The 23,866-nt window shown below is 42.5% G+C and overlaps 1 protein-coding gene across 9 annotated transcripts in view; it reads left to right on the top strand.

Annotated features, from left to right (window-relative positions):
• The window catches only part of LOC105423600 (uncharacterized), a 383,169-nt gene that overhangs the window by 257,831 nt on the left and 101,472 nt on the right, over positions 1-23,866 (top strand). For 7 of the 9 annotated variants that reach the window (XM_089080981.1, XM_089080983.1, XM_089080979.1 and 4 more), the window contains one exon: positions 19,038-19,147. In XM_089080981.1, coding sequence (XP_088937107.1) covers positions 19,038-19,147 — 110 coding nt within the window. The remainder of the gene's footprint in view (positions 1-19,037; positions 19,148-23,866) is intronic. The other 2 variants (XM_089080980.1, XM_089080976.1) reach the window with 1 other exon arrangement.

The raw sequence follows: 23,866 nt of genomic DNA, 5'->3' as shown, positions 1-23,866 counted from the left end.
GGACGGGAACGACGGACGAAGACACTGTAAAGCCGCGAACACGGTAGTGAAGTAGAAGTGAAGCGCGCGATAATAAAGTGGAGTAGTTGCGCCGAAGTAGTTTCCCTATGGAGTCCCGCCCGCGAGTGCTGCTCGACGGTGAAGGAAGCGGAGTCCTGCAATCTTTACTGCCGACGCTACATATGACGGTACCAGAACTTCGTCGCTCATCCTCGTCGCACGATGATAAAACGATGATATTGTCGTGTCCGGTAGAATGCAGAATTTCCGGCACGGGATTTGTTGCGCCGTTGTCGAGCGCGCCGAAGTGCCGGTAAATTCCTACGGGACTGTAATTTTCGGAATGCGACACAATGCCATACACCGTGGCACAGTGAGCGGCGGCGATCGCGCGCATCTCTTCCACCGGAAAATAATCCAGCTTAAGGGAGAATCGTAATCGTAATCGTGCGCGTTTCAGTGACGCTTTTCGAGCGCAAATGCGCGCCTCGTGGGACGAGCTAATTTCGTGCCGTGGTTATTTGCCGGAGTACTAACTCCTACAAATGCGATGAGATTCACATCGAGGGATTTTATATTTTTGTCGTAAATGAGTTATACTAATTTTCATTAGAGGAGAGAGTCCAAAGTCCACCTTGGCTATGGAAAAGGAAGAAATTTTACTGAAAATCATTTTTATTAAAAGCGGAGATAAATTTCTCTTTCACTGATAAATACGGTATAAGAGACACTCTGCTAATTATCCCGATTATTAATTACTGTAGAAAAGAAAAACTTTTAATAATATGTAATCTTGATAAATTTCTCTAGCCTGACCGGTCTGACTGCACTGCATTTCAGCTTTGACTCTCGATTTATATTCGACTTTGTTCTTCGAGTGCACGCAAAGCACATACACAGTATCGATGTTGATAGAAACGATTTATCTCCAGCAGCAGGTTTTTCAAAGCGGCCCACGAGTGAAATTACGAACGGATTTAATCATCGTTTCCTACGGCTTTGTCATGCTCCGAAATCTCGATCTATATCTGCGTTACCACAAACTGCCCAACCCCCTTTCTCTACAGTACAGCTGCCTTTCGCGTACTCATCGTCATTGTCTTCCTCTTCTCTCTCTCTCTCTCTCTCTCTCTCTCTCTCTCTCTCTCTCTCGACACAACCGCTTTGAGGAAACTCGTTAATCCAGCTCGAAACTGCGAAAGCACTCGAACTTCCCGAGTCGAAAATGATCGATCGAATCGCGCATTTGGGACTCGGCTTCTCCCAAAGATCGCAGATACACGTACCCACACGTACATACAAAGCGAGACGCGAATCTCCAACTGTAATTAGGAGTTTACTCGATCTATGTGCATTTCCAATGGAGTTTAACGTCGCTGCGGTTGCGCCGCCGCGATCGTTGCACGGTCCAAGTGTATCGCCAATCTCGAGGGAATCTACGAGGATCTTCACGAGGTCATTTGGTACATTAAAAAAAATATTAAAAAAAAAAAAAGAAAATAATTATTGTAGGAAAGACAGAAAAACCAACGTAATTCGAAAACGACAACTCGAAACAATAACTTCGAAACAATAACTCGGCACTCGATTATGATCATAGTTTATATCTCAACGTGACGTTGTCTTGTTTCGTATATCTTGAATCTCGCTATAATCCTCGCGTATGTGCATGACATACGCAGCGATGCGCAGCTATCCGTGATAAGCTCCTAGGATTTGATACGGCCGAATATGATTCAGATTGCAGTCAGAATAATAAGAAGAGAAATCGATTTGCTGGAAGCATACGCCGGAAACAAGACGCGGACGTAAAAACTGAATCCTGTCCGCCTGGACGAGCGTAAATCTCCGTGATCCATCTATAAAACACAATCCTCGCGGAATGGAGAAGGTAGGAGCGGGTCGACGTGGACGCCATGTATATCCACGCGTTAGCCGGACGAATCTCTTACCCGAGGTCAATAAGCGTATCATACGGATCTCCATCTCCGGGAATTATATCCGGGCTTGCCCGTTCTCGTCGAATCCGCTGTTTACTTACTTCTCCGCGAGTTATTACGTCGGCGAAGTCTACCGTGCGGCTTTTCCTCTTTGGAAAAGAACTTTTTAGAGTTACGATTACGAACGATATATCCCACGTGCGAGCGTGGAATCCGTCCTGGAACTCAAAAGCTAATAAAATAGTTTTTTTCAGCGAAGTGACAAGAAGATGAAACGTAGCACAAATAGATATATCTGAGGGATTATGATCGATTATGATTGTAATTGTGATCGATTAAACGAACGAACGAAAACAGATGCATTTTGCATTCTGTCATACGATGAATGAACAATAAAAATCAATTGCCTAAAACCAATTGCATAAAAGTGTTTTTACGATAATTGATTTAGGTATCGCGCGCAATATGCGCATGTTGCCCCTGATTCTATTTATGAATATTTAATTATGTCGCGCGTGTATCGGCTTAATTACTCGAATTAATTCTTCGCTTTGATGCATTAACAGTTGTATATCATTCCATGAGTAATACTCAATTAAAATAATTACAGCGGGGCCGAAGCCAGGCGATGTAACATAAAATACTATCTCATTCGTATATTATTATTATTCGTATAAGCGATTATTAGAATTACTTGTGGCGCTTTTGTTCGTTCCACGCTGAAAATATTATTTCCCATTTTTAACTGGGATGTATCTTTTTTTTTTTTTTTACCGCCAGACATATTGCGGATCGCATCGAAAAATTTGTGCTACACGTCACGTAATTTGGAATGAGCAATTTTATTCTTCTCGGAAAAATATAATGTAACTGACTTATCCGGCTTATAATACGGGGTTTTGTTTTTTGACGTTCCGCGCATCTCGTTTCATCGTCAGGAAATGGCTGTAGCGAGTTATTTCATGGCTTCACGAGCATATCGATTATATTTGAATTGAACGATGTAAGGATCTCCCCGTGTGGGTTGTGCAAGCTCTCGTGTCTCGTCTTCGTTTCTCTTGTAAGCGAGGGAGATCTCTCTCTCTCTCCTTTTCCCTCCCTCTCATCCGTGTGGAAAGCCGCGGGCTAATCCTCCGACAAAGGGGGCCATCGAGTATCGATCCCTTATTCTCTTTGACGTGTTGCTTACTATCTTCCGCCTGCACACCGGTCCCTTGATAAGGGCCCCAGAGTTTACGAGTAACGCGCAAGGCACCGGCGAATCGACGCAAAATGCGCTCGCGGTTCTTCTCTCCCTCTCTGTATCTCTCTCTCTCTCTCTCTCTCTCTCTCTCTCTCTCTCTCTCTTTCTCTCTTTTCTTACGAGCGAATATCTCCTCTGTCTCCTTAACGAAAGCACGGCTTCAATGTTTCTCGCATCTACGATCAGGTTGCGTTTCTTTACCAGCATCGTGAAACCCGCGAGGATCGCCTTATGGCGAACGTAAAAAATTTTTTTACGACGCTGCGTCGCGTGAAATAAGTTTGTGCGATGATGCGTGTTACTTAATCGGGAAACTGCGCCGCGGCTACGATATATACGTATTCGCGGCGCGCACGAGATTCTAAATTATACGAGGCAATATGAGAAAAGGATATTCGGGCCCGGTTCTTTTATCAGAGAAGATTCTGGGATGTTCAATAATAAAACCGCTCTGTGAGTAACGCGATCGAATCAACGAGCTTCGCGGAGCATTCTTACGTATTCATTGAAACGGATATTCATATCTCGTATCTGGAAACCGCGGCTTTGACTATCCGAGGCGGAAAGCCAGAATCGCGGAGCTTGATAATCACATTTTAATGGCGATTCGCTCAGAGAATTCGTTCAGTTTGATCCGGAGTAATTCAACGGAAATGTCGAACGTCTGCTAACAGGTCCATTGATAGAAATATTAAGAGACGTGATGTCTCGTTATAAATCGCTTGTTCTTGATTAATCTGCTCTTTACACCGCTTTGTTCACTGTAATTTCATATCAGCATCGCCCGGATCGGGAGTTAATCCATTCAATCACGCGCGGATGGTACTGGTTGCTTGATTAAAGTCCAACAGAAACGAATAAAGCCAAATATATAGGAAAGAGTATAAAGTAGTCCCATGTAATTTTATGCGATCGATTTATAACATACGACATATATTGTTAATTTTTTTATGGATCGTACACAAAAAGTTATACTTTAGCTACAAAAATATCTCGAACATCAAAATCGATTTTTTTCCAAATGAAATTTTAATAACTTGAGAATTTAGTAAGTTTTAAAATTTCTTAAAAAATTTTATCAAAGAGGTTAACACAAATGGACGATGTAGATTCGAGACTATTCTGAGATTTCATGATTAGCCCCTTTCAACAAGACTACTCTCACGACTGAGTTATGAGAAGTCCTGGAAGGCAGAAGCGTTCACCTGTGAGGGCTGCATAATTCGGCGGCATAAATTAATACGTTCCTGGGAATCTCAGCGCCACCGCCGTCGTCGCCGCGCGTCTGACACAATTAGGCAGAGATTAATTAAACCCATTTCACATCTCGGCGGACTTCGTCCCTCACCTTTCAGTGTCCCTCCTCTGCCTCTATTCTCCTGTATCGGCTGCACGGAAGAATGAAATGGTCCGTATATGAAATCGTATATAATTTTTCATAAATGATAAAAAGCGGCGCAATAATTCATAAACGATATTTATTAAAATGATATTTATTAAAGGTCAATTTAATTCGCATTTCGAGCAATCATAATAACATGAAATTTTTAGTTAATTATCGTGTTATAATTACAAATAATCACGAACTATATAAAATAATTTTTTTATTTATTATCTAAAGATATATTTTTAACAGAAAATATAACCATTATTAATATTGATATCAGTATAAATTTATTTTATACATATTAAATTATCGCGTGATTTATTTTTTTAATGTATTTTTTTTATTAAAAACGCGTAAAGTAATATTTGCATTATACATATACTACATTGATATGAAGGCAATATAGGTCAGGACTACTACTTTAAATCTACTTTTAATGGAGAATACAGATAAGCGTCGATACTAGTACTGGTTTTAATTAGCTACGCAGACATTGCGATTCTATTTTGGAACGGGGAAACGTATCGAACGGAAATCGACTTGGGGCCCGAGGTGCCGCCGTCTCCCGTTCGCAGTATCCCGGGAATGTTGGTGCGACAACTTCTTAATTAAACCATTATGCGTTATAGCGCAAGCTTTTATTGCCGATGAGAATCCGAGCAGAGGGAAGGCACGAGGGATCGAGGGTAGATCCTCCGTAGGACGACGAGGGATGAGGGAAGAAGGAAAGGATCCGGGCATCTCGTGCCCTCGTCTCCTTCGTCTTTACCACCCGGGCATGTAAATTCGCGATAATAGCGAGGGATGCTTCATCCCCTAGCCCTACCTACCTTAACCTGGCCTTTATGAGTTAATAACTTGGGTTATCGAGAAATTCGCCTTGGCTGCTTGCATTCTACCGGGTGTCTATACCTGTGTCGTACGCCGCATTCGATTACACACGATACAGCCACGTGTGCGTTCCTAAGAGAATCTTAAACAATCCCTCTCGCGAAGCAAATTCCGAAAGCAGCCGGGAGGTAATAGTGCCATGGACTCGGTTATCCTAAACGTATAGCGCGACGCAGCGATCGTCGGAATCGTCTCTTTGCACTGTCTTGCACTTTGTGTTTTGTTCTCTTTTGTCCTGAGAAATTGTGATGAACAACGAAACTTGATTCAATGTACTACTGTAGCAATATTACTCTACTTTTGTCGGGATTCAAGAATACGCTATTACGGCAATTTTAAGTTTATTTCTTCCGCGCAGAACGTCCTATCCTCTTTTCTTTTAAACTTCCTTAATTTTTTATTATTTAAAATAAAAGAATAATTACGCTATTCCGTGTCTTTGACGTGATTTTTAATATTGCGAGCGAGATGGAAAATTTCAAATGGACGATTTCAGTTTTGAAATCGAATTTCGAAATGCGGAAGGCGACAGTGCATAAACATTTCTTGCGAGCGTGGGATACAGAGATTGCATAATCGTGTGACAGGTGTTTGTCCTCCGCGTGGTCATTATTAGCAGCTATTTGGGCAAACAAACTTAATTTTGACGTGTAAACAACTCGTGCAAGCAAACAATTTTCGTAAGTGATGAAAATGGATTAATTATTCGGGTTGAATTCGCAACTGCGCGCGTGCGTGCGCCAATACCGGTGCCGTAGTTTCCGATTTTCGTAGTTTCTAGCCGAGCCAACAATAGCGCGAAACTCGGGTCAATATTTGGGACAAAATTGAAGAGGGTTAATTAGCAAATCGAACGCCCTTCCGCGCAGTTTGCAGCACGATTTATCGACGGCGCGGCGCCGAGAACGGACATCGCAAATACATATGCAGATCGTATTGCAGCGTCGATCGGGATTTGTAATAGAAACGCATTACATGCGCAAGCATAAGCTCGTATATAGACGTACATACCTACTCGTTACGGATGTCAATTTAAAAATTTTCTCGCTAAAGGCGTAACCGTTACGAAATCTTATTTACGCGCGATTTTAATTTGTACCACATAGAAATGTATATTGAAAAATTTCAAAGTTACGTGTCGATAATCGATAGTGACGTCACATGTTTTATTGAAATTTTCGACGAGAAAATATCGATTTGACGTCCACGGAATTTGCGTTTAAAAGGATATCTATGGCAATCTATATCGAGCTCGGTGATATCGCGGGATATTACTTGTTTACACGTATCTACGATAATATCCGTGGCCGGAAAAAATTCGTCCTTCACGAGAGGACGGGTGCGCGCGTTTACGACGAATATTACAATTTTGCCGTAGGGGGGGGGGGGTGGCGTACGATTCATGATTTAGTATCGGCGTGGTGAGTCGCGCAGAATCGCGCCGGCAAAATTCCATTATCGGTCACCAGCGATAAATATTATAAATTGGACTGCTCGCTCCGCACAAAGTCCTTGTAATTTCGGCTCTCTCTCTCTCTCTCTCTCTCTCTCTCTCTCTCTCTCTCTCGCTCATTCCATTTCGTTGCGCAGACACCCTCCATGTGGAGGATCGTCAAGCGAATATATCTTCGTCCGTCTCCTCGTATCCCAGGTTTCTCCTCCCGCTTCTTTTTTAAGCCCTGGACGATAAATCTAACGAAAGGGTAGGTGGAGAAGTTAGTTCAAGCGATTTTAACGGCGGGTGGTGCTTTGCGCCCATTATTGACCGGCGTTATCGCGACGGCACCCCGACGTTTTTTGTTTTATATTTATCTGTTCCTTTTTTTTTTTCGTGCGATTCGCTTTCGTTCTTCCTTGTCTAGACTGGACTCGCATCACATGTGCTCTCTCTATCTCGCTTTTATCATTCTATTCAATCTTCGTATATCCTCCGTTTTTGCGCGATTGAGCCTTATCTACTTATAACTTTGTCTACTTTTTAGTCTCTTCTCCTGTTGCTTTTAGACTTTTCTTTTTAACATTTATTGCGCAGTGTGATTTATGTTACTCATTTAAAAAGTAATGAATATGGATTTAGGAGGAACAACAATCGCAGTCGATTCGTTTCGTTTCGTAAAAAGGCTATTTATTCGCGTGTGGACGATCTGTGCGAGATGGCGAATCAGGAACACTCCGAAAGTTTCATCTTTCTCGAAACTGTGCACAATTAAAGAAGAGCCCAGAAACACTCGGAAGTCACCGAGGCAGACGAAACGAGACATTTCCTCGCTCCTGTTGCTCGGTATCGATTCTCGTTAGGAGTGATTATGGCTAATGAGGAGTCGGACAAGTGTCTTTGTTCAGGAAGCGGCGCGACACTTTCGGCTGGCATCGATTGGACTGATAATCGCGGATGTCAATTATTCGGATACGTCGATCACGTCGGCGGCGTTGATCCCCGGCCATTATCCACCTTTCAACCATGCCGGAACAGTCATGCGCCGCGTGCGTTTGCCGGACGTGAAACGTGACGCGAGCGCGATGTCGAAGTGAAAATCGTGACGGAGCGTCGATACGACGATTAAAGATCATCGATTGTGCATATTCATCGTGCGCGCCTCGCCAGGCCAGGACGTCACACTCTTCACACGCGTATATTCCGAAAAGTTTATAATTTGCTATATTATTTCGATGAATGTGATCCCGCGCTAATTGACAAGCGTTTAAAAGGCTTCTCCGACAATCGCGCAAAATTTGACCTGCGCCGCGCGCGCGCGCGCGCTTGAAACTCGATATACGCAGCGCGGTAATTAAAAGCGGCAGTCGGGCACACATTTCCGGACAATTCCGACCGACGCGATGCGATGCGGTGCGCGGAAAGCTGGAAACGCTTCTCTCGCGAGAAGAAGAGCGAGTTAAATAACACCCGGGATATCGTTCGACCATGCTCGCGAGAATTAACGAAATGGAAGCAGTCAGCGGGAAAGAGAGAGAGAGAGAGAGAGAGAGAGAGAGAAAAAGAGAAAGAGGGTACGAGCCATACGACACGACGTGTAACGAATTCTTCATTAAAAATGGAAAACCGCTAATCGATATGAGTGACGTACTAGCGCACTGGTCCGATATCGCGTTACGCCTCGTTTGGATTTCAATATTTAACGATTCCCGCCCCTGTTTACAGCTTGCAGTCGTTGTAGTATCGATCGACCGAAGTTGGATTTCTCTCTCTCTCTCTCTCTCTCTCTCTCTCTCTCTCTCTCTCTCTCTCTCTCTCTCTGTTCTCTCTATTACTCTCCCGTTGTCTCTTTCGCATCTCCGAGCTCGTTCGCAAACTTGAGCGGGTTAGACAATTTGTCGCCCACGTTGTCAGTCTCAGAGAGAGTTCTCAGAGGGACATCTTGTCGTCGATACTATTCGAAACTCTTGATCTCGCGGAAATCTTCCTTGGCTGGAACTCGATATCATCTCTTATCCACATCAGATCAAATTTCAATGCTTTCTTAACTCTGCTGTATGTATAATCGTTCCGACAAGCATATAATAGATCTGCGTGCTTTGTCTCTGAAATTTATTTATTAAAAGTATTACAATGAATTCTATTTTGAATTTGTTAAGAGAGGTTAAGAGAGATTTTTTTATGTTGATAGAAAAGTCATAAACCATCGTCGTAATCCTGCAAAGTGTTAACTGTCCCAGTCTCGTCTCGGAACACTACTTTATCCGGAACACGAATTTTCGTTTTCGAGCCGAGTCATTCCCGGTTCATTCACACCGAAAAAGTTCAAACACGCGACATGAATCGATTACGGACTACTAACGATTCCCGTGCAGACAACACCCAGGAAAAGCCGAAACAATAGCGTGCATTGCGAACACAACACTGCAATGACGATCGATCGGATGTTGATTTCCCGATGGTGAACGCGAGATGGACGTGCAATTCGCTTTTTCGTTCGCACGTTTATCTTCCTAACGACGATTTAACGACGTAGCAAGAAGCGAACAGCTTCGAGTACCATCACACCGTTATCCTACAATCTTCTGTCGGTGAAATATATTAATGGAAAATATCGAAATATACGCATTTGATATATTGGTTACATCAAAAATTGAACGCATCCATAATTTAACGGTCAGCCTTTAATTTTTAATCAGAGATATCAAGTTTAACTAAAATTAGATATTAATCCGGAATTAATTTTGAAATATCCTGATTTATAATGCGACAAAAATGAATGAATTAATTTTTGTCAAATAACTGAAAACGAGATTTCCATTAAGTTATAACATCGAGGGAACAGATGTTCCGATAACTCCGATCAGGCATCAAAGAAATGAATGCCGGTACCGGAGTGATGTAACTTAGTTCTCCTTCGAGAATCGGGCTTCGCTCACCGCGGTCCAAGCAATTTTCCAGGCTCGGCCGCTCGGTCGTAAAATTTATGCTGACGCGGTGCACTTCCTGGTTGTATGCGACCGCACGCAATCGAGCGCACGCGTTTATGCAGCATTATCCTGAGTACTCGCGTTATACGATGGGTGTATCATCTCCCGCCGGTGTACATCGAGTGTCTTCGAAAGTATTCGACGCGAGATAATAGAGCGCTCCAGTGCGTCACGCGTAAAATTATAAGCAATTCCAATCCCGCGGTTTGTTATGGCGATGATAAAAAAAAAAAAAAAAAAAAAATAAGCTATGACTTCGGCCGGGAAAATTAGCGCCGGAGCACATGTGACCTGTGAATATTAAACGAGGATTTCAGTGGATTTAATACGTCGCTGCGGTTGATGGAAATGTTTCTGGTATATTAGCTTCTCTTGCGCGTGTGTCAAACTACATCAACAATGTTCGCCCGTCAATTTTGCATCACTGCACACGAAATTGAAACACGCAAACTTAAACTAGATATTAAATGTATGCATATTTTACATCGTATTCCAGTTTCGCATGAAACGGGTAAATGTATTTAAAAAGCGCGTTACTTACATAATTATCTTTCAACCTCGCACGGCGTGCGCAACGATGGAAAAGTAAGAACTCTCATTCGGAAGCTTTTTCGAGATTTTTTTTTTTTCTATCGAGAAAATCTCATATCGCCCGTCTCGATAGGCTCACATATAAACACGCGTTTCTGAAAATGCGTGAATGCGGCACGCGAGCAGAGAGCATCGGCGATGCGTTCTAATGGCCCACTTTAAACGAACGCATGCTTGCACTTCACTCTCATTGCATGCATGTGCCGACGCATACCGTCACGGTTACCAGGATATCTTTACGTCCTTGCCTGCGTGCGACTGCATAAATGCATCGCGACTGATAGCAGCGAAAGTAAATGGCGTAGAAGTGCTCGCACCGGCTTGCATCGTCATCGTGATGAATATCGTTTCTCCCGAAAGATTCTTCCGCTTTTTTCACTGTCTGTCGCTATTTAGAGTGTCACGTTTTTCTCAGATATTTTTAAATATAAATAAGAACAAGAGGATAATAATAATTGCTACTTTTTATTCATATCCATATTAATTTTAAGTAATTGCATTTATGGCACAGTTATGAATTGTCGCACGATGGTTCTGTTAAGTGTAAATTATTAACAATGTAAATGTAAATGTAAATGAAATGAATGGTGGCTTCTGTAAGACGAATGAGAAATTCATTGTTTGATTAACGCGCGTCTTAAGTTAATGATAAACATACGAATGAATTAAAAAGAAATACAGATGGGAGATAGAAGAAACGCGCGCGAGATCATGCATCTTCTCACGCGAAGGGACGTTATCCTTACACCCGGTTAAATCTCGACGATGGGATTAAAAGCGGGAAGAACACTTAAGGTGTGCTCGAGGATAGGCGGGCGCACGCGGTCGTATCTTAAACTATAAAACTCTCAGGCCGTGGAGGATTACGTGGAGACGGACGGTTACGCTTTTATACGCGACGGTATAGTTTATGATTTCCGCGATGAACTACTTTTCTGAAATGAATATAGAGCGCACGCCCGCGCGACTATATGGGTCAAGGGACTCGGGAACCGGCGGGGTTGCAAGGGAGATGAGGGCCCGCGGGTTCGTGTTTCTCCCTTTCCGGTTTACGCATCGTTTTCATTGCGCGCGACCGTTAAGCTTAACTGCGGACTTTTACAGCATCAGCCTGCATAAAAGCGCATACGACATTTTATGCGCGCCCGTGCGTAAAATCGTCCATAATTTCTCGCGCGCCCCGGCCCGACCCGGGACGGCATTCGCAATTTTTTAATTTCCATTTCCGAGGCTCGCGGCTACTCGACTCACCGCTTCCTTCCTCTTTTTCTCCCTCGTGACCATCCGCGACCATCGAGCTCGCGAATCGCGGTTTGTGCGTTCGGACATTTCTTTTTCTCGCCGAGGCGGCGTTCATTTTTTTCGGTCGTGCGCGCAAACGTATACATACCTACGGACGACGATAAAAGCGTTACGATCGCGCAATTCGCATGGGGAAATAGACATCGCGCGGAGTACTCGCGTTATACGATAATATTTATAAACTGATAATATTTCGTATCTTGTTTATTGATAAAATAGCTATCATCGCGAAAATAAACGCGCAGACGCAACGTCGAGTATCTCTAGTATTTATTTTACGTTTGTTTCGAGCTATAATTCCGTGCTGCGTTATGATGCTTTTAACTCGAGACTCACTTTAGGTATCAGATTCTAGAGTTTCGAAATTGTAAATTGAAATGTACCTCGCAGAATTTTTATGGTACAACGTTTTGGATGCTGTGCGAGATACGGAAATTTTCGAGGGTACTTACGCTTGGTAACCGCAGCGCTCGGTTATCGCGAAAACTCTCTAATGCGGAATTTAATTCCCGTTGGGCACGGGGAGAGCCCGTATACCAGAGACCAAACCCCTGATTCGCGTAGTTATCAAGGCTGTGTAGTGACGCACTGGCCGGCGAAACTGCGTCCACGTCCATGCAGTAATCTCGTAAAAACTCGTTAATACGGTAAAAGCGCGGAAAATGGCCGCGCGCAGCGAAATACAATTACTCATTAGTCGAATCCCATTGCGCGCGGCCATCGTCCACGACCGGAAACACTCGGTCGCCGAATCAACCGTGACGCGGGGAGCTTTGAAGTTCGCGTTCGCGTGGCTCGATGGTAATTAACCGTAGAACGTCAGCCGGCGAGGGTTATTGGCAGCCCCGAATGCAGTTTCGAATGTGTGCCATTTGTTCATTCGTGCATTAATGTACCCTTCTGTAACTGTCGCAAATAAGATTTATATACATCACACGCTAACGACCGAGCCGTTTAGTGTCCAGTAATTTGCGTTTTGCCTCAAATTTTGTAAGCGCGGTAGATGATTCGCGACATGATTCGCGATCATCCAATAACACGAGCTTCAAAATAGCCACGATCTATAAAAATTAAAATTAGACTTTCTCTTAAAAAAAAAAAAAAAAAAAAAAAAAAAAAAAAAAAAAAAAATGCGAATTATATACTTTGACATAAAATCATATTGTATTAGTTTTAGATTTTATTGTAACATTTCGAATTCTTCGTCGGATATATGCGCACATATTGATTTTAGCTGCAAAGTTCGCGATGCCACGTTCGGAGAAGGCCGTTGTCCATCAGACAATCAGATTTAACAATAGCGCGGCATAATTAGGTCTTATCCTCTAATGCCCGTTACCAATCAAGGCATTATCAGCGCCTGGTAATTACTGCGGCCGAGATTATCTGTTCTCCGCAGCGCCGCTCGTCATCTCCATCGTGTCCTTATCGCGTGCGACTCTCCTGGACGCGCTGTATTCGTTCTATCCCGTCTCTCGAAACGCCGCGTCGGCGCGAGTCCTCTTTCCGGCGGCTCTATTGTTGGACGAACATAAATCCCGATAGATCCACCCGACCACCGGGAAGCCACGCGTGTCGTAGAATATGGATCGTGCGTAATACGGTGTAGCTTCCCGTTATCTACGCTCGATCGCCATGCTCAGGTATGACATATAATGGTGCTGCATGGAGAAGATATAAAATTTGTGAGAAAAATTATTGAGAATATCTCTTCTGGCAATTATCAGAGATGATAACAGAGTCTTATTACTTGGAGAAACCTGGAAATAGAAATTTGAAATTTGAAGGAACCTTCGGAATTTTTAGGGAATTATGCCTTGAAAAAGAAGTAGAGAAAAAGTAAAGAATTTTCAAGAAATGTTATTGAAAATCAGAGGTTTTTTTGAAGTTGCTTTTTCTAATCTTTTATCTTTTTATTACAATGGAGAGTTTATCGATTGAATTGTTAACGATAACAGTGAATCCATCCACTCGAAATATCAAAGCACACTGATTTTATCACTGACATTAATCCAATATTCAGCGTTGAAGACGATTTCGTATTAGATGCAATTTTGTTTCATTAAAACAAATGTTTATTTTAATAGCTTTATAAAAGTTAAATATTGTAGTGGTTAGGTATTATATAATTTTTTGGTTGTAGCTTTTGAACATTTTATGCAATATAAAATATTTATTTTTTAGAACCCTTATATATATATATAAATATATTCGAAATTTCTCAAATTTAATTATTGAAACTCGAGTGATTCTTTATCTTAATTTATAATTTATAAATTTTTGGAAAAATATTAAAAACTTTACACGATAAATATATATTTATTTGTAAGATACATTTAAAAATTCTTTCATTTTACCTAGAATTTTTAATAAATTCCCTCGAAAATTAAAAAATTTTTATTTTAAATTTTTGAATAGATACTCTGAATAATATTGTATAAAACTTTCATTAGACTTTAATTAGTATATCTATCGTAAAGCTTGCAGATATAATTGCAGAATAAGCGTACACATCCCAGAATCATTGTACATATGTCAAATATTCTACATAATTTTAACAATGGTAGATTGGTCTATTGCAATATATACGTAATTTATAGATACAATAGATGTACGATACTATTTATAATTTCAACGATGAATCATTTGACTGTCATCCAATTTGCGTCATGAAATGACGCACGGTCTTCATATCGAGCGCTTGAGAGTAAATTTTTCATCATGTCGGGGAAAATTGCTCGGGGGTTTATGCATACGATCTGCTTTGTCTTATTAGACACCGCGCGTTTGTATACGGAACGTGTCCCCGATGTGATCAACGCCGAACGTGCAATTATGCACGTTCGCCGAGCAGACCCGTTCCCACTTTCTAAGCCGCGGGATTTCGAGAAGGGAGTATCATTTGGGCGTGTACGAGAGCTTTCGGTCGTAATCGCATTTGCAGATACGCCATTTCTTGAAGTAATGGCACATCCGTGAGATTTCCACGGCTTTGAGGTCTCATCTTCAGTTCACTAATTGATATTTATATCGTACAAAGTTGTTTAGGCATGAAAATAAGCAGGATATTAAAACGTATTATAATGTCGCAAATTTATTATATATATATATTTAAGAAATATCTTTGTAAACATTTTCTTATCTTCATGTAAGTTGTATGATTTCGAGAATATTTTATCAGTTATATATATATTATCAGTTATATGAAGCTTGTCTTTACATATGTCAACTTATTTAGATATTTGCGGTTAAAATATTGAAAAGTAAAAAGGATACTTATATAAAGAGAAAAATATTCTTTTATCTTTTAATTATCGCGGCTCCAAAAATGAAAACGAGACAATGGAGTTTCTTGTAATCTAAGTACTATTTCTTTTTGCCAAATAACTTATCGAATTTATGAACGACAAACTGTGTCTCTTGCCAATTTGGCAAGAACTCGGAAGCACAGTGATCTTATGATCATCGACAGAACGCCAAGAATGCCGAGTGCACGTGCAAGTTTGCTAGTATTTCTAGTATGATCGACCGTGGAATTATTTGCAGTCATGGCCACGTTTGTCTTCCAGTGGCGTGCAATGTTGTTGATGATTGCTTGAGGATGCGATCATAATTGGACGAATCGCAGCTGCGAAGCGTTCTCGTTATTTATGCAGATGTGTTATTATTGGCGAGTCAAGAACGTTGGAAAGTCGAAGTGCGATTATTAGCTTTCATACTCAATCGGCGCGAAGGCGATCTATAATTCTCTCTAACTAATTTTATTTTCTAAAAACTGCAAACTGCCGTTTTAAAATTAATCTTTAAATAAGAAAATATTTTCCATTAATAATTATTTTCTGTCTTTGATAAATTATATGCGTCTATTTGCTTTGAAGTATAACAAATAGATATTGTTTTGTACGATCGCTAAGAATATCTAAAATTTTTGTTGATTATCAATAGTCGCCAAATTATAAATAATAAATTAATGTTGGATAAGAAGAAAAAAGAAAGACGAGTATTTATTCTTATTTCGTATAACATAATTATGTTTTGCAAGAAACGTTCGACATGCGCATATATACGCGTCTGTTACAATTGGCAATGCAATTATGAACAGTTGTCGTGGTGAGACGCACTCCGCCTTCTGAGACATTCGGAGGTTCGAATACCAGTCTGAGGAGGGAGGGGGGGTGGATGGGGGGAGGGAGATACGAAACGCGAATGCAATCGAGGCCGGGTCGAGACGCGGTTCAGCCTCGACTCGGTTAAGTACACTTTATTAAGCATGCCATCTGCACGTTGCGCCATCCACTTATGTGGTAAATGGAATTACAAACGCATCCCTAGCTGCGGGATCCCAGGTTGCGGCTCACACCTTGCGTTCACAATGAGCGTGCATACGTCGGGCTAACTGTTGTACATACGGCACCGTAATTGAATAACAGTTGGGAATTCGTAACCGGCGACGACGATTAGCGACCGAGAAAAAAAAAAAAGGAATTGATATACATCGGAACGTATCGTTTTGTAATGAAAACATATATTTTGCACAAGTTCTTTTTCCCTCTTTTTTTTTTTTTTTTCCATTACGCGAGACTCTTTTTGCAGCCGTATAACACGCGTCATATTACCATTTCAATCTAATCTTTTGATACCATTGTGAACGCGCCGCTCTGATGGAACGCCAATTCTCGGTTGAGCGTGAGTCACGATTTTCTGACGGATTTGATTGATCGCATTGTGGTTGCAGTCCACGTTGCAGAAAATCCACATAAAAGAGAAAGCGCGGACTGGCCCGGCTACAATGATTTAGAGCGATGCTATCTACGGGCACGGGCGATTTTGCTGATAACAAACTTCCACTCGCTTTATTCGGCGGATCACTCGTCCGCTCGTTCCGCGATCTCCGCGAAATCGATGAAGAATTTATCGAATGTAATCGCGGTCGTGAAGCCCGAAATTTCGCATCGCGGCCGAATTCGGATGAGTATCGGGATCGGCGAATTATTCACCCGTGAGAGAAGCGGCGCCGTTTATCAAACGCGGCCGGGTGTATTGCCGGCCCATCGAAGACAGGCTTGTTGATTTATTAAATTGCGGCTGTGTTAAACGAGAGAGAGAGAGAGAGAGAGAGAGAGAGAGAGAGAGAGAGAGAGAGAGAGAGAGAGACGGAGAGAGAGAGAGAGAGAGAGAGAGAGAGAGAGAGAGAGAGAGAGAGAGAGAGAGAGAGAGAGAGAGAGAGAGAGAGAGAGAGAGAGAGAGAGAGAGAGAGAGAGAGACGGACTGAGGCTGTAAGATCCACTAATGGCAAGCACGGTCAAGCGAGACGACGACGTCGCTGTGTAGCATGACGTCGCACCTTCTCGCTGAGTTCGAAGACAAAATTATCAAAGTTCGCCGTGCAAACGTGCGCCTTCGATGTTTGACGATTATATGAGTTTCCGGTAAATACATCCGCGTCCGTCGAAGCTGATGAAAAGAGACTTGTTTACTCGCAGCCTGCTGATTTTCGAAGTACGATGCGATGCTGCAAAACTCGCGAGCGAGAAACATCCGCGTAAAGAGTCCCCGTGTACATAGACTCTCTGGTTTCCAACGGGAGAGCTCCGTTTTATCGGTGAGATGGATAAATTCTGTTTATTCGCGAGAGTTCAATAATCGGTATGATATTGCAAGGAGTATAAATACGGTTTAGAGTAACTTTGATATTTTTATAGATATTTCTCTAAAGATATTTCTCTATCTTCCCTTCCTTCAAAAGAAGGCGGAGAGAGAGAGACTTATTTTCAGAAAGAGATGCGCTATTTCTGTTTCCGAAGGCACAACGGAGGGTATAGAATTTTATGATTTATGCATGCGCCTTAACTGATCGCCGCGCGTATTCTTTCGCGTAATTATTTCGACGTGAAATATAGCGCGATGTAATCATTTGCTCGTGAGAAAGAGACTATTTAGATGCACTCCCGCTTGATTTCCCACGACGTACGAAAATTACGCTGGGAAAAATCGCTTGTCGACCTTCATCTCTCGCGCGCTGTATGAGTCATAATTTCGTACTAAGCGAGCCTCATCTTTCCTCCAGTCCGCGCGCTGTGCAAATAGTGCAACGGGAGTTTCCAGTTCCGCTGCGGCAGCAGCAGCTCTGAAACAATAATTAATTAGCTGCCTCGCAAGGAAGCGAGGCACGGCACGGAGAACGATGATCGCAGATGTTGCACGTCGGTAACGACGACCCGTGGAGACGTACAAGCATCCCCGCCGTTGCAAAGGTAAATTGCAGATGGATGCTGTACTCTGTAACCGGGAGCCAGTCGGGAACACTTTCCGATCGTGCGTTGATTAATAGTTAAATCGACCTAGGTTGACTAAAGTAACTAATAATAACAAATGGTCGACTAATTGAGAGATAATCTCTTTTCCTTATTTTACATTTTTTTTGTTTCCGAGTCAAGTTTTTGTACTGTACGATTTATTAAATGATATATTTATGATTCTTGCTGCAACGATTACATAGCGATTTCTGTCGATTGGATATTCTAACCATCACAAATTTTCAAACTATCACTTATGAACTCTTTTATGTATAAAATTTACACGTTTTGTTCAATTTTTTATTAATTTCTTAACATTTCTATTAATATTCTCCCATTATAAGTATTTTTGACGGAGAAAATAATTTGTTATTTTTTATTTATGGTAAATCATGTATTACGATATTATTGATTTCGATATACTTTTTAAGAGTCTGTATGTTGTCTGATACTCCAAAATAGAACTACTTAACAGAACAGAGGAGCTTCTCGTTAAAGAAGCCCACGTGATTCTTGGCGAGAAGCCACCTCGAGATCCTTCCTTCCACAACACAGTCAGTGCTCGATCGATGTTGACGACCAGACCAATCGACCATTAAGTATATCCCAGGTCGCGCGCAAAAAGAACACGATAGGCAATCAATCTTCCATACGTCGAAGTCTTGTAGACGTTACCTCGCGTCTCTCATGGCTATGTGGAGGAAAACAGGAGGCGATGTCGGGGGCGCGGAAGAAACGTTATGGGACGAGCGGAACGTCTTGGGCGTCGTCGCTGCAAAAAGTTGTCAGTCCTCGACGATCGAGAGGAGAGACAGAGACGTTTAGGACGGTTTAGCGTCGTAGAAAACGACTCTTGCTCGTCGTGCAATTCGCGATTAGTCGAGCAACATCGATTTGTCTCTCGATTCGTCGAACGTCGAGGCGTTACAGCAGTTTAACGGGTTCTATATCTCTGATTTCAGGTAGCAGCGAGGAGTCGAGGGCCGGTGGCGGTGATCCCGGGAAGCTGGGAGTGAAGAAATCGAGACTGAAGGCCTGCTCGCCGAACAGGCAGGGACCACAGCAGTGTCAGGTGAGTAAGGACGAAGGAGCGACAAGATGAGGAGGAATGAAATTCGCGCGTTGAATTCTCGACTGGAAGTATCGTGACGAAGTCGAGCTGATTGAATTAATCGATGAGGAAATTTTTTCCAACTTACAGATAACTTAACGTACCTTTCGTAATTTATTAAAAATGGTTTTTTAGTTAATTAAAAAATTCATTCATCATTTTTTTAAATTAATTTATTAAAATTCTGTCATTAAAATAAAATTCTTCACAATTTCGCCTGTTTGAATTTTATTTTTTTTTTTTTCATTTATTTAATTTTTAATTAATGCTATTTGTAGTACTCTAAACGTAGTTATGCAGGAACATTAATAATTTTGATGGAATGATATTGGCACTTGTGTTATGTGATCTGTAACAGATGAGGGGAGTAAATTGTCATTCGAATTTCATTAAAATTGGCTCTTCCGCAGTACGATAGTACGATTGCTCATATACACATCAAGAATATTTATGCAATTACTATCAATCAGAATATTCAACTATCGTGATAATATCAAGCGCGTTTCATAGCAATTGTTGTGCTCCTTTAGACAGGATGTTTTTGCATAATAAAATTTGTTTAACAATTATGCAGAGTTTTAAAGCTATTTGCAATTTTTAATCCTAAATGAGCTATCTTGGTAGAAAAAAATTGCGCTCCATTATCAATAATTATTATGTGTAGTGCGCATCCTCATTTTACCTTAATAAAATTGCTCAGATAGCCTTAATTATGTACTGCCGGGAACATTATTTTTAAATATTCCCCTGTATACGTGTGCGTAGCTTGTTTAAATTACGTGTACGTATAATGCAGCTACGTTCTTGACGAGCGCATCTTTTTTACCAGTATATTTTAATTAAATCCGAAATCACTCGCGGGAATAACGAAAACGTACCGCGCCTGTACGCAAACTGACATTAGATAATTGTCTCTGTCGATTGATTTAAAGTTCGCTGAAATAAAAGTGATCAACTGCACGCACGATTTGAAAGTTGGGGTCCGCGGTTCAAACTGATAATTGCGCCGTTTTTTAATTATTCGTGCCTCCAAGTTTTATTACTACTTTTTTTATGGTCTACTTCCCGTTTTCGTTTATCCGATTTCGCTGTGTGTACACGCGACCATGTCATGTTTTGTTTAACGGCTCTCCGACATTTTTTTTCCTTGCTGCGCTCCATTTTAACAGTTAGTTTCCTTTCGAGAGCACGCAGCGACAAAGAGCATTTTCGTGGGGAAGAACGAGGCGACGGTTCGTTAGCGACCGATCGAGTTAGACGACCACGATCGATGACCATGGGGGTGTGCTCGAAAACCGTAGCGCGAGGCCGCAAAATTCGTGCTAACCCGCCCCATTCTACCCCTGTGTGTCTGCCCCTTTCCGTCCCTTTCGCCCGCGGCTGGAACGAGTCGAAATGGCGCCATCGAACGCTAACGATGCTGACCCACTTTCCGCCCCGCGCCGGCGCGCTTGTTGCGGAAAGCGTGCGGGGATGCGCTCGCATCTGTGACGTGCAATCCGGACGAGTTTTCGCACGCACGCGGCATTTTTACGACGGTCCTTCGAGTCCGTTTTATCACGACCCGCATACATTTGTGCTTTTAGACAAATTTTTTTTTATGACGTAGCTATTTCTCTCCCTCCCTCCCGCCCCTTCTCCCCTAACTCGAAGCGCAGCAAATTAAATGCAGGCTCCGACACTAGACGCGGAGCACCTGAAAGTTTATTATTACCGTCATAACGCTCCACTTTTATTTACGAATTGTGATTTAGCCCCTTTTGATTCGCGCACTCGAGTGCATACGGAATTAATTCAATACCGAAATGGAAGAAATATAACACTCTTGCTTTTTCCGCGTTCTCCTCTTTCATTATCAATTCAGATTGAGAGAATGAAAAACGATTTCGTTGACGTATATATATATATATATATCTCATGATATATCTACAGAATGGAATTTCCGCGCACATATCGCGCACGTTTCTGTGCATACGTGTAAAGTGGAAATAAACCTTAATCGGCCGATTTTGAACTGACGTGACTGCAATTTATTTCTACGTGATGACAGCGTGAAATGGCAGCGCTAGCTGCCTTGATTTCAGAGCGCGGTTCAATTTCCTTCTTCCGAGCCCAATCCCCTTGTGACCCACATTAAGACCCAACGGTCTCGGCGCTAAAGTGCCAGGCGGTTGTCGGCGCTGTTTATACACGCGGTACACGCTCGCGCGCGTGCAAGCACGGGCGCCGTGGCCGTGTGCCGTGTGTGGAAAGGCTGTTGAATATTCAGACGGCGCGAGCCTCGAGCAGGCAGAGCAAACACGGCGACGCCCCGTGATGTAACACACGAACGCGATACCCACATTCCCCCGTTCCGTCGTCTGTACGCTCAACCGATTTAGGCGTGCCTCGTAGTGGTATTTAGGAGCTAACCCTTTCAGAATCCGCCACCTTCGCTGATTGATCCGCTTTCCTCTCCGTCGTCTACAGCGCGCGCGGTCTGTATGCACTTCCAAGCTTTTGACTGGAGGAAAACTACTTTGCTTCTTGAGCTCGTAGATTCTCGTATTCTCGTTGCAAGTTTAGCGACAGATATGTTGCCCCCGATTCTGAAATCTTATTTACCTGATATATTTAATCTCAGCGAGATGAGAATTATACAGCCATCTTTAGATTCGTGATGAGAATACGCGTCGTGCTGTTTGAGGAACGAAAGCCCCTCCTTCCACAGATCCGCTGTCTTTGCGACTGATCCTTCGCTTCTATCTCCTTCGTCCCCGTTTTCCTCTCTAGTAAAGTATCATACGTCATACTCTTTCGATCGTACCCCCCTTCCATTTAGCGTCTCTCCCTGTCGCACGTGCTTCTTGCTCTTTCACCTTCGCTACTCGTTCTCCTTCATCTCTGCCACTTCCTCTTTCGTCCCCTTTGACCTGTACTCTCGTCGTCTCTTCTTTTTCTCCTGCGTATGCCCGGATCCCTCGCCCCGGTGTGCCTTGTTACGTAATTAAATGACGGTCCGCCTGACTTGTTGACAAGCCTTGTCGATGTATCGAGTTAGCGACGAATTAAGCCCGTCCGCCTCGGCTCGATTATGGCTCTCGGATATCGCCGCGATCCAAAGAGGGTGGTCCCTACTCGAGAGAGAAAGAGCGAGAGAGAGAGAGAGAGAGAGGGGGTAGGAAAGGAAGGAGATAGAGAGGGAGAGAGAAGACAGAGAGAGCGAGTGGCTTTTGCAGCAGCGTCCGACGTGACGCTCGGCTGTCTCGCCGGAAATTGATCGTTATTCATTACAGGACGCCCGTGGAATTTTCCTCGTCACGGCGGGCTCTGTACCGCCATAATTTATGCGCCAATTATCGCGCACGGCATTATGCGCGAGACAGTCGATTAATGCCGCGCGACGCGAGATAAAGTTTTTTAATGCACCCTTATGATCGTTTGCGATGCATCAACGATTTCCATTTAGAGCCCCCGTTGCGTGGCACAGCCCAGCCCCGGCCTCTCTCTCATAGATGCCATCATCTTTACACTGGACGCCGCACTGGTGCGTGCTAATTAATAATTCAAACGCAACGCGTCGAGCATTTTATACCTTGTATAACGACACGGCAGATTGCGAATATGATGATATTGAAAGTTTGAAAATCTGCGGGATGGAGAGGAATAATGCATGCGATTATTAATCGTCCTGCTTGCAGCGTTTTAATGCGGAAAATAATTTGCGGCAAATGCGGACGCGTTTACATCGATTTAATAAAACCGAAGTCTTGTTAAGTTTCGTATGAGAATTTAATTTGTATTTCGGCCACATATATTTATCGAGGGAGCTATTGTTGTTGCAATTATTTAATCTGCACTCGTGTAAATGTAAAAGCAATGGTTCATGAGGATGATGGAATCGCTGATGAACTCGCGGATCGATCGATTTTTTGCTTCGTCAACTGCACATTAAATCATTAATTAATCAGACCAGACCATGGGTATACACATTACAGAAATTTATAGCAAACTTTTGCGATAATTTTAATGAGCGAATGGACCTTTTTTTTCTGAAACACATGAAACGAATGATGCGCGAGAATCTAAAAGCGCGTACACGCGTGGGATTATAATAAAATTATCTCATTAAACTTTTTCCTCATTCTTGCGTTGACTGATGTACTTTCATCAGAATTTGTTTAGTCAGATTTTTTTTTCATCTCACAATTTTTCCGTGATATCGCTGCGAAATAGTCTTACAATCTGGTTATCGAGGACATTTGTATTTTTGGTTGAGAGTCTATGACAAAACAGACCAGTGTAATCTCCAAATTCGTGCGAACACGTGCGCATGTACTGTGCTGAACACACGTGACCGTTATTCTGGATACCTATGTACTTCCAACATTCGCTGTGACACGAGCTGTTAATTAAGCCGACTTCAACCCAAGTTGTTGGTAGATCTACGTGCAGCTTCACCCCATTACGTCGTAGTTTCTACCCTAGTCCGTTGCTCTTGTTGTCGATCCTGTCCCTTACCATTCCGCTACATTCTGTACCTCTTTAGTTGCGACAAAAGCACTAGGCTCCGTTCGGCGTCTGACGAGAACTATCTGTTACTGTTCTGCTATTGTTCGCGCGACGCTGCGAACTCGCCGTGCGAAGAAATTAGTGCCATCCGCCGTGAATATAATGAAGATGTATTAGCAATAACATTAT

The sequence above is a fragment of the Pogonomyrmex barbatus genome, unplaced genomic scaffold (assembly GCF_055798465.1).
Source record: "Pogonomyrmex barbatus isolate J1 unplaced genomic scaffold, ASM5579846v1 scaffold4, whole genome shotgun sequence".
Classification (NCBI taxonomy): Eukaryota; Metazoa; Arthropoda; class Insecta; order Hymenoptera; family Formicidae; genus Pogonomyrmex; species Pogonomyrmex barbatus.
The sequence above is the reverse complement of the archived record's forward strand: the minus strand, read 5'-3'. Positions and strand labels throughout refer to the sequence as shown.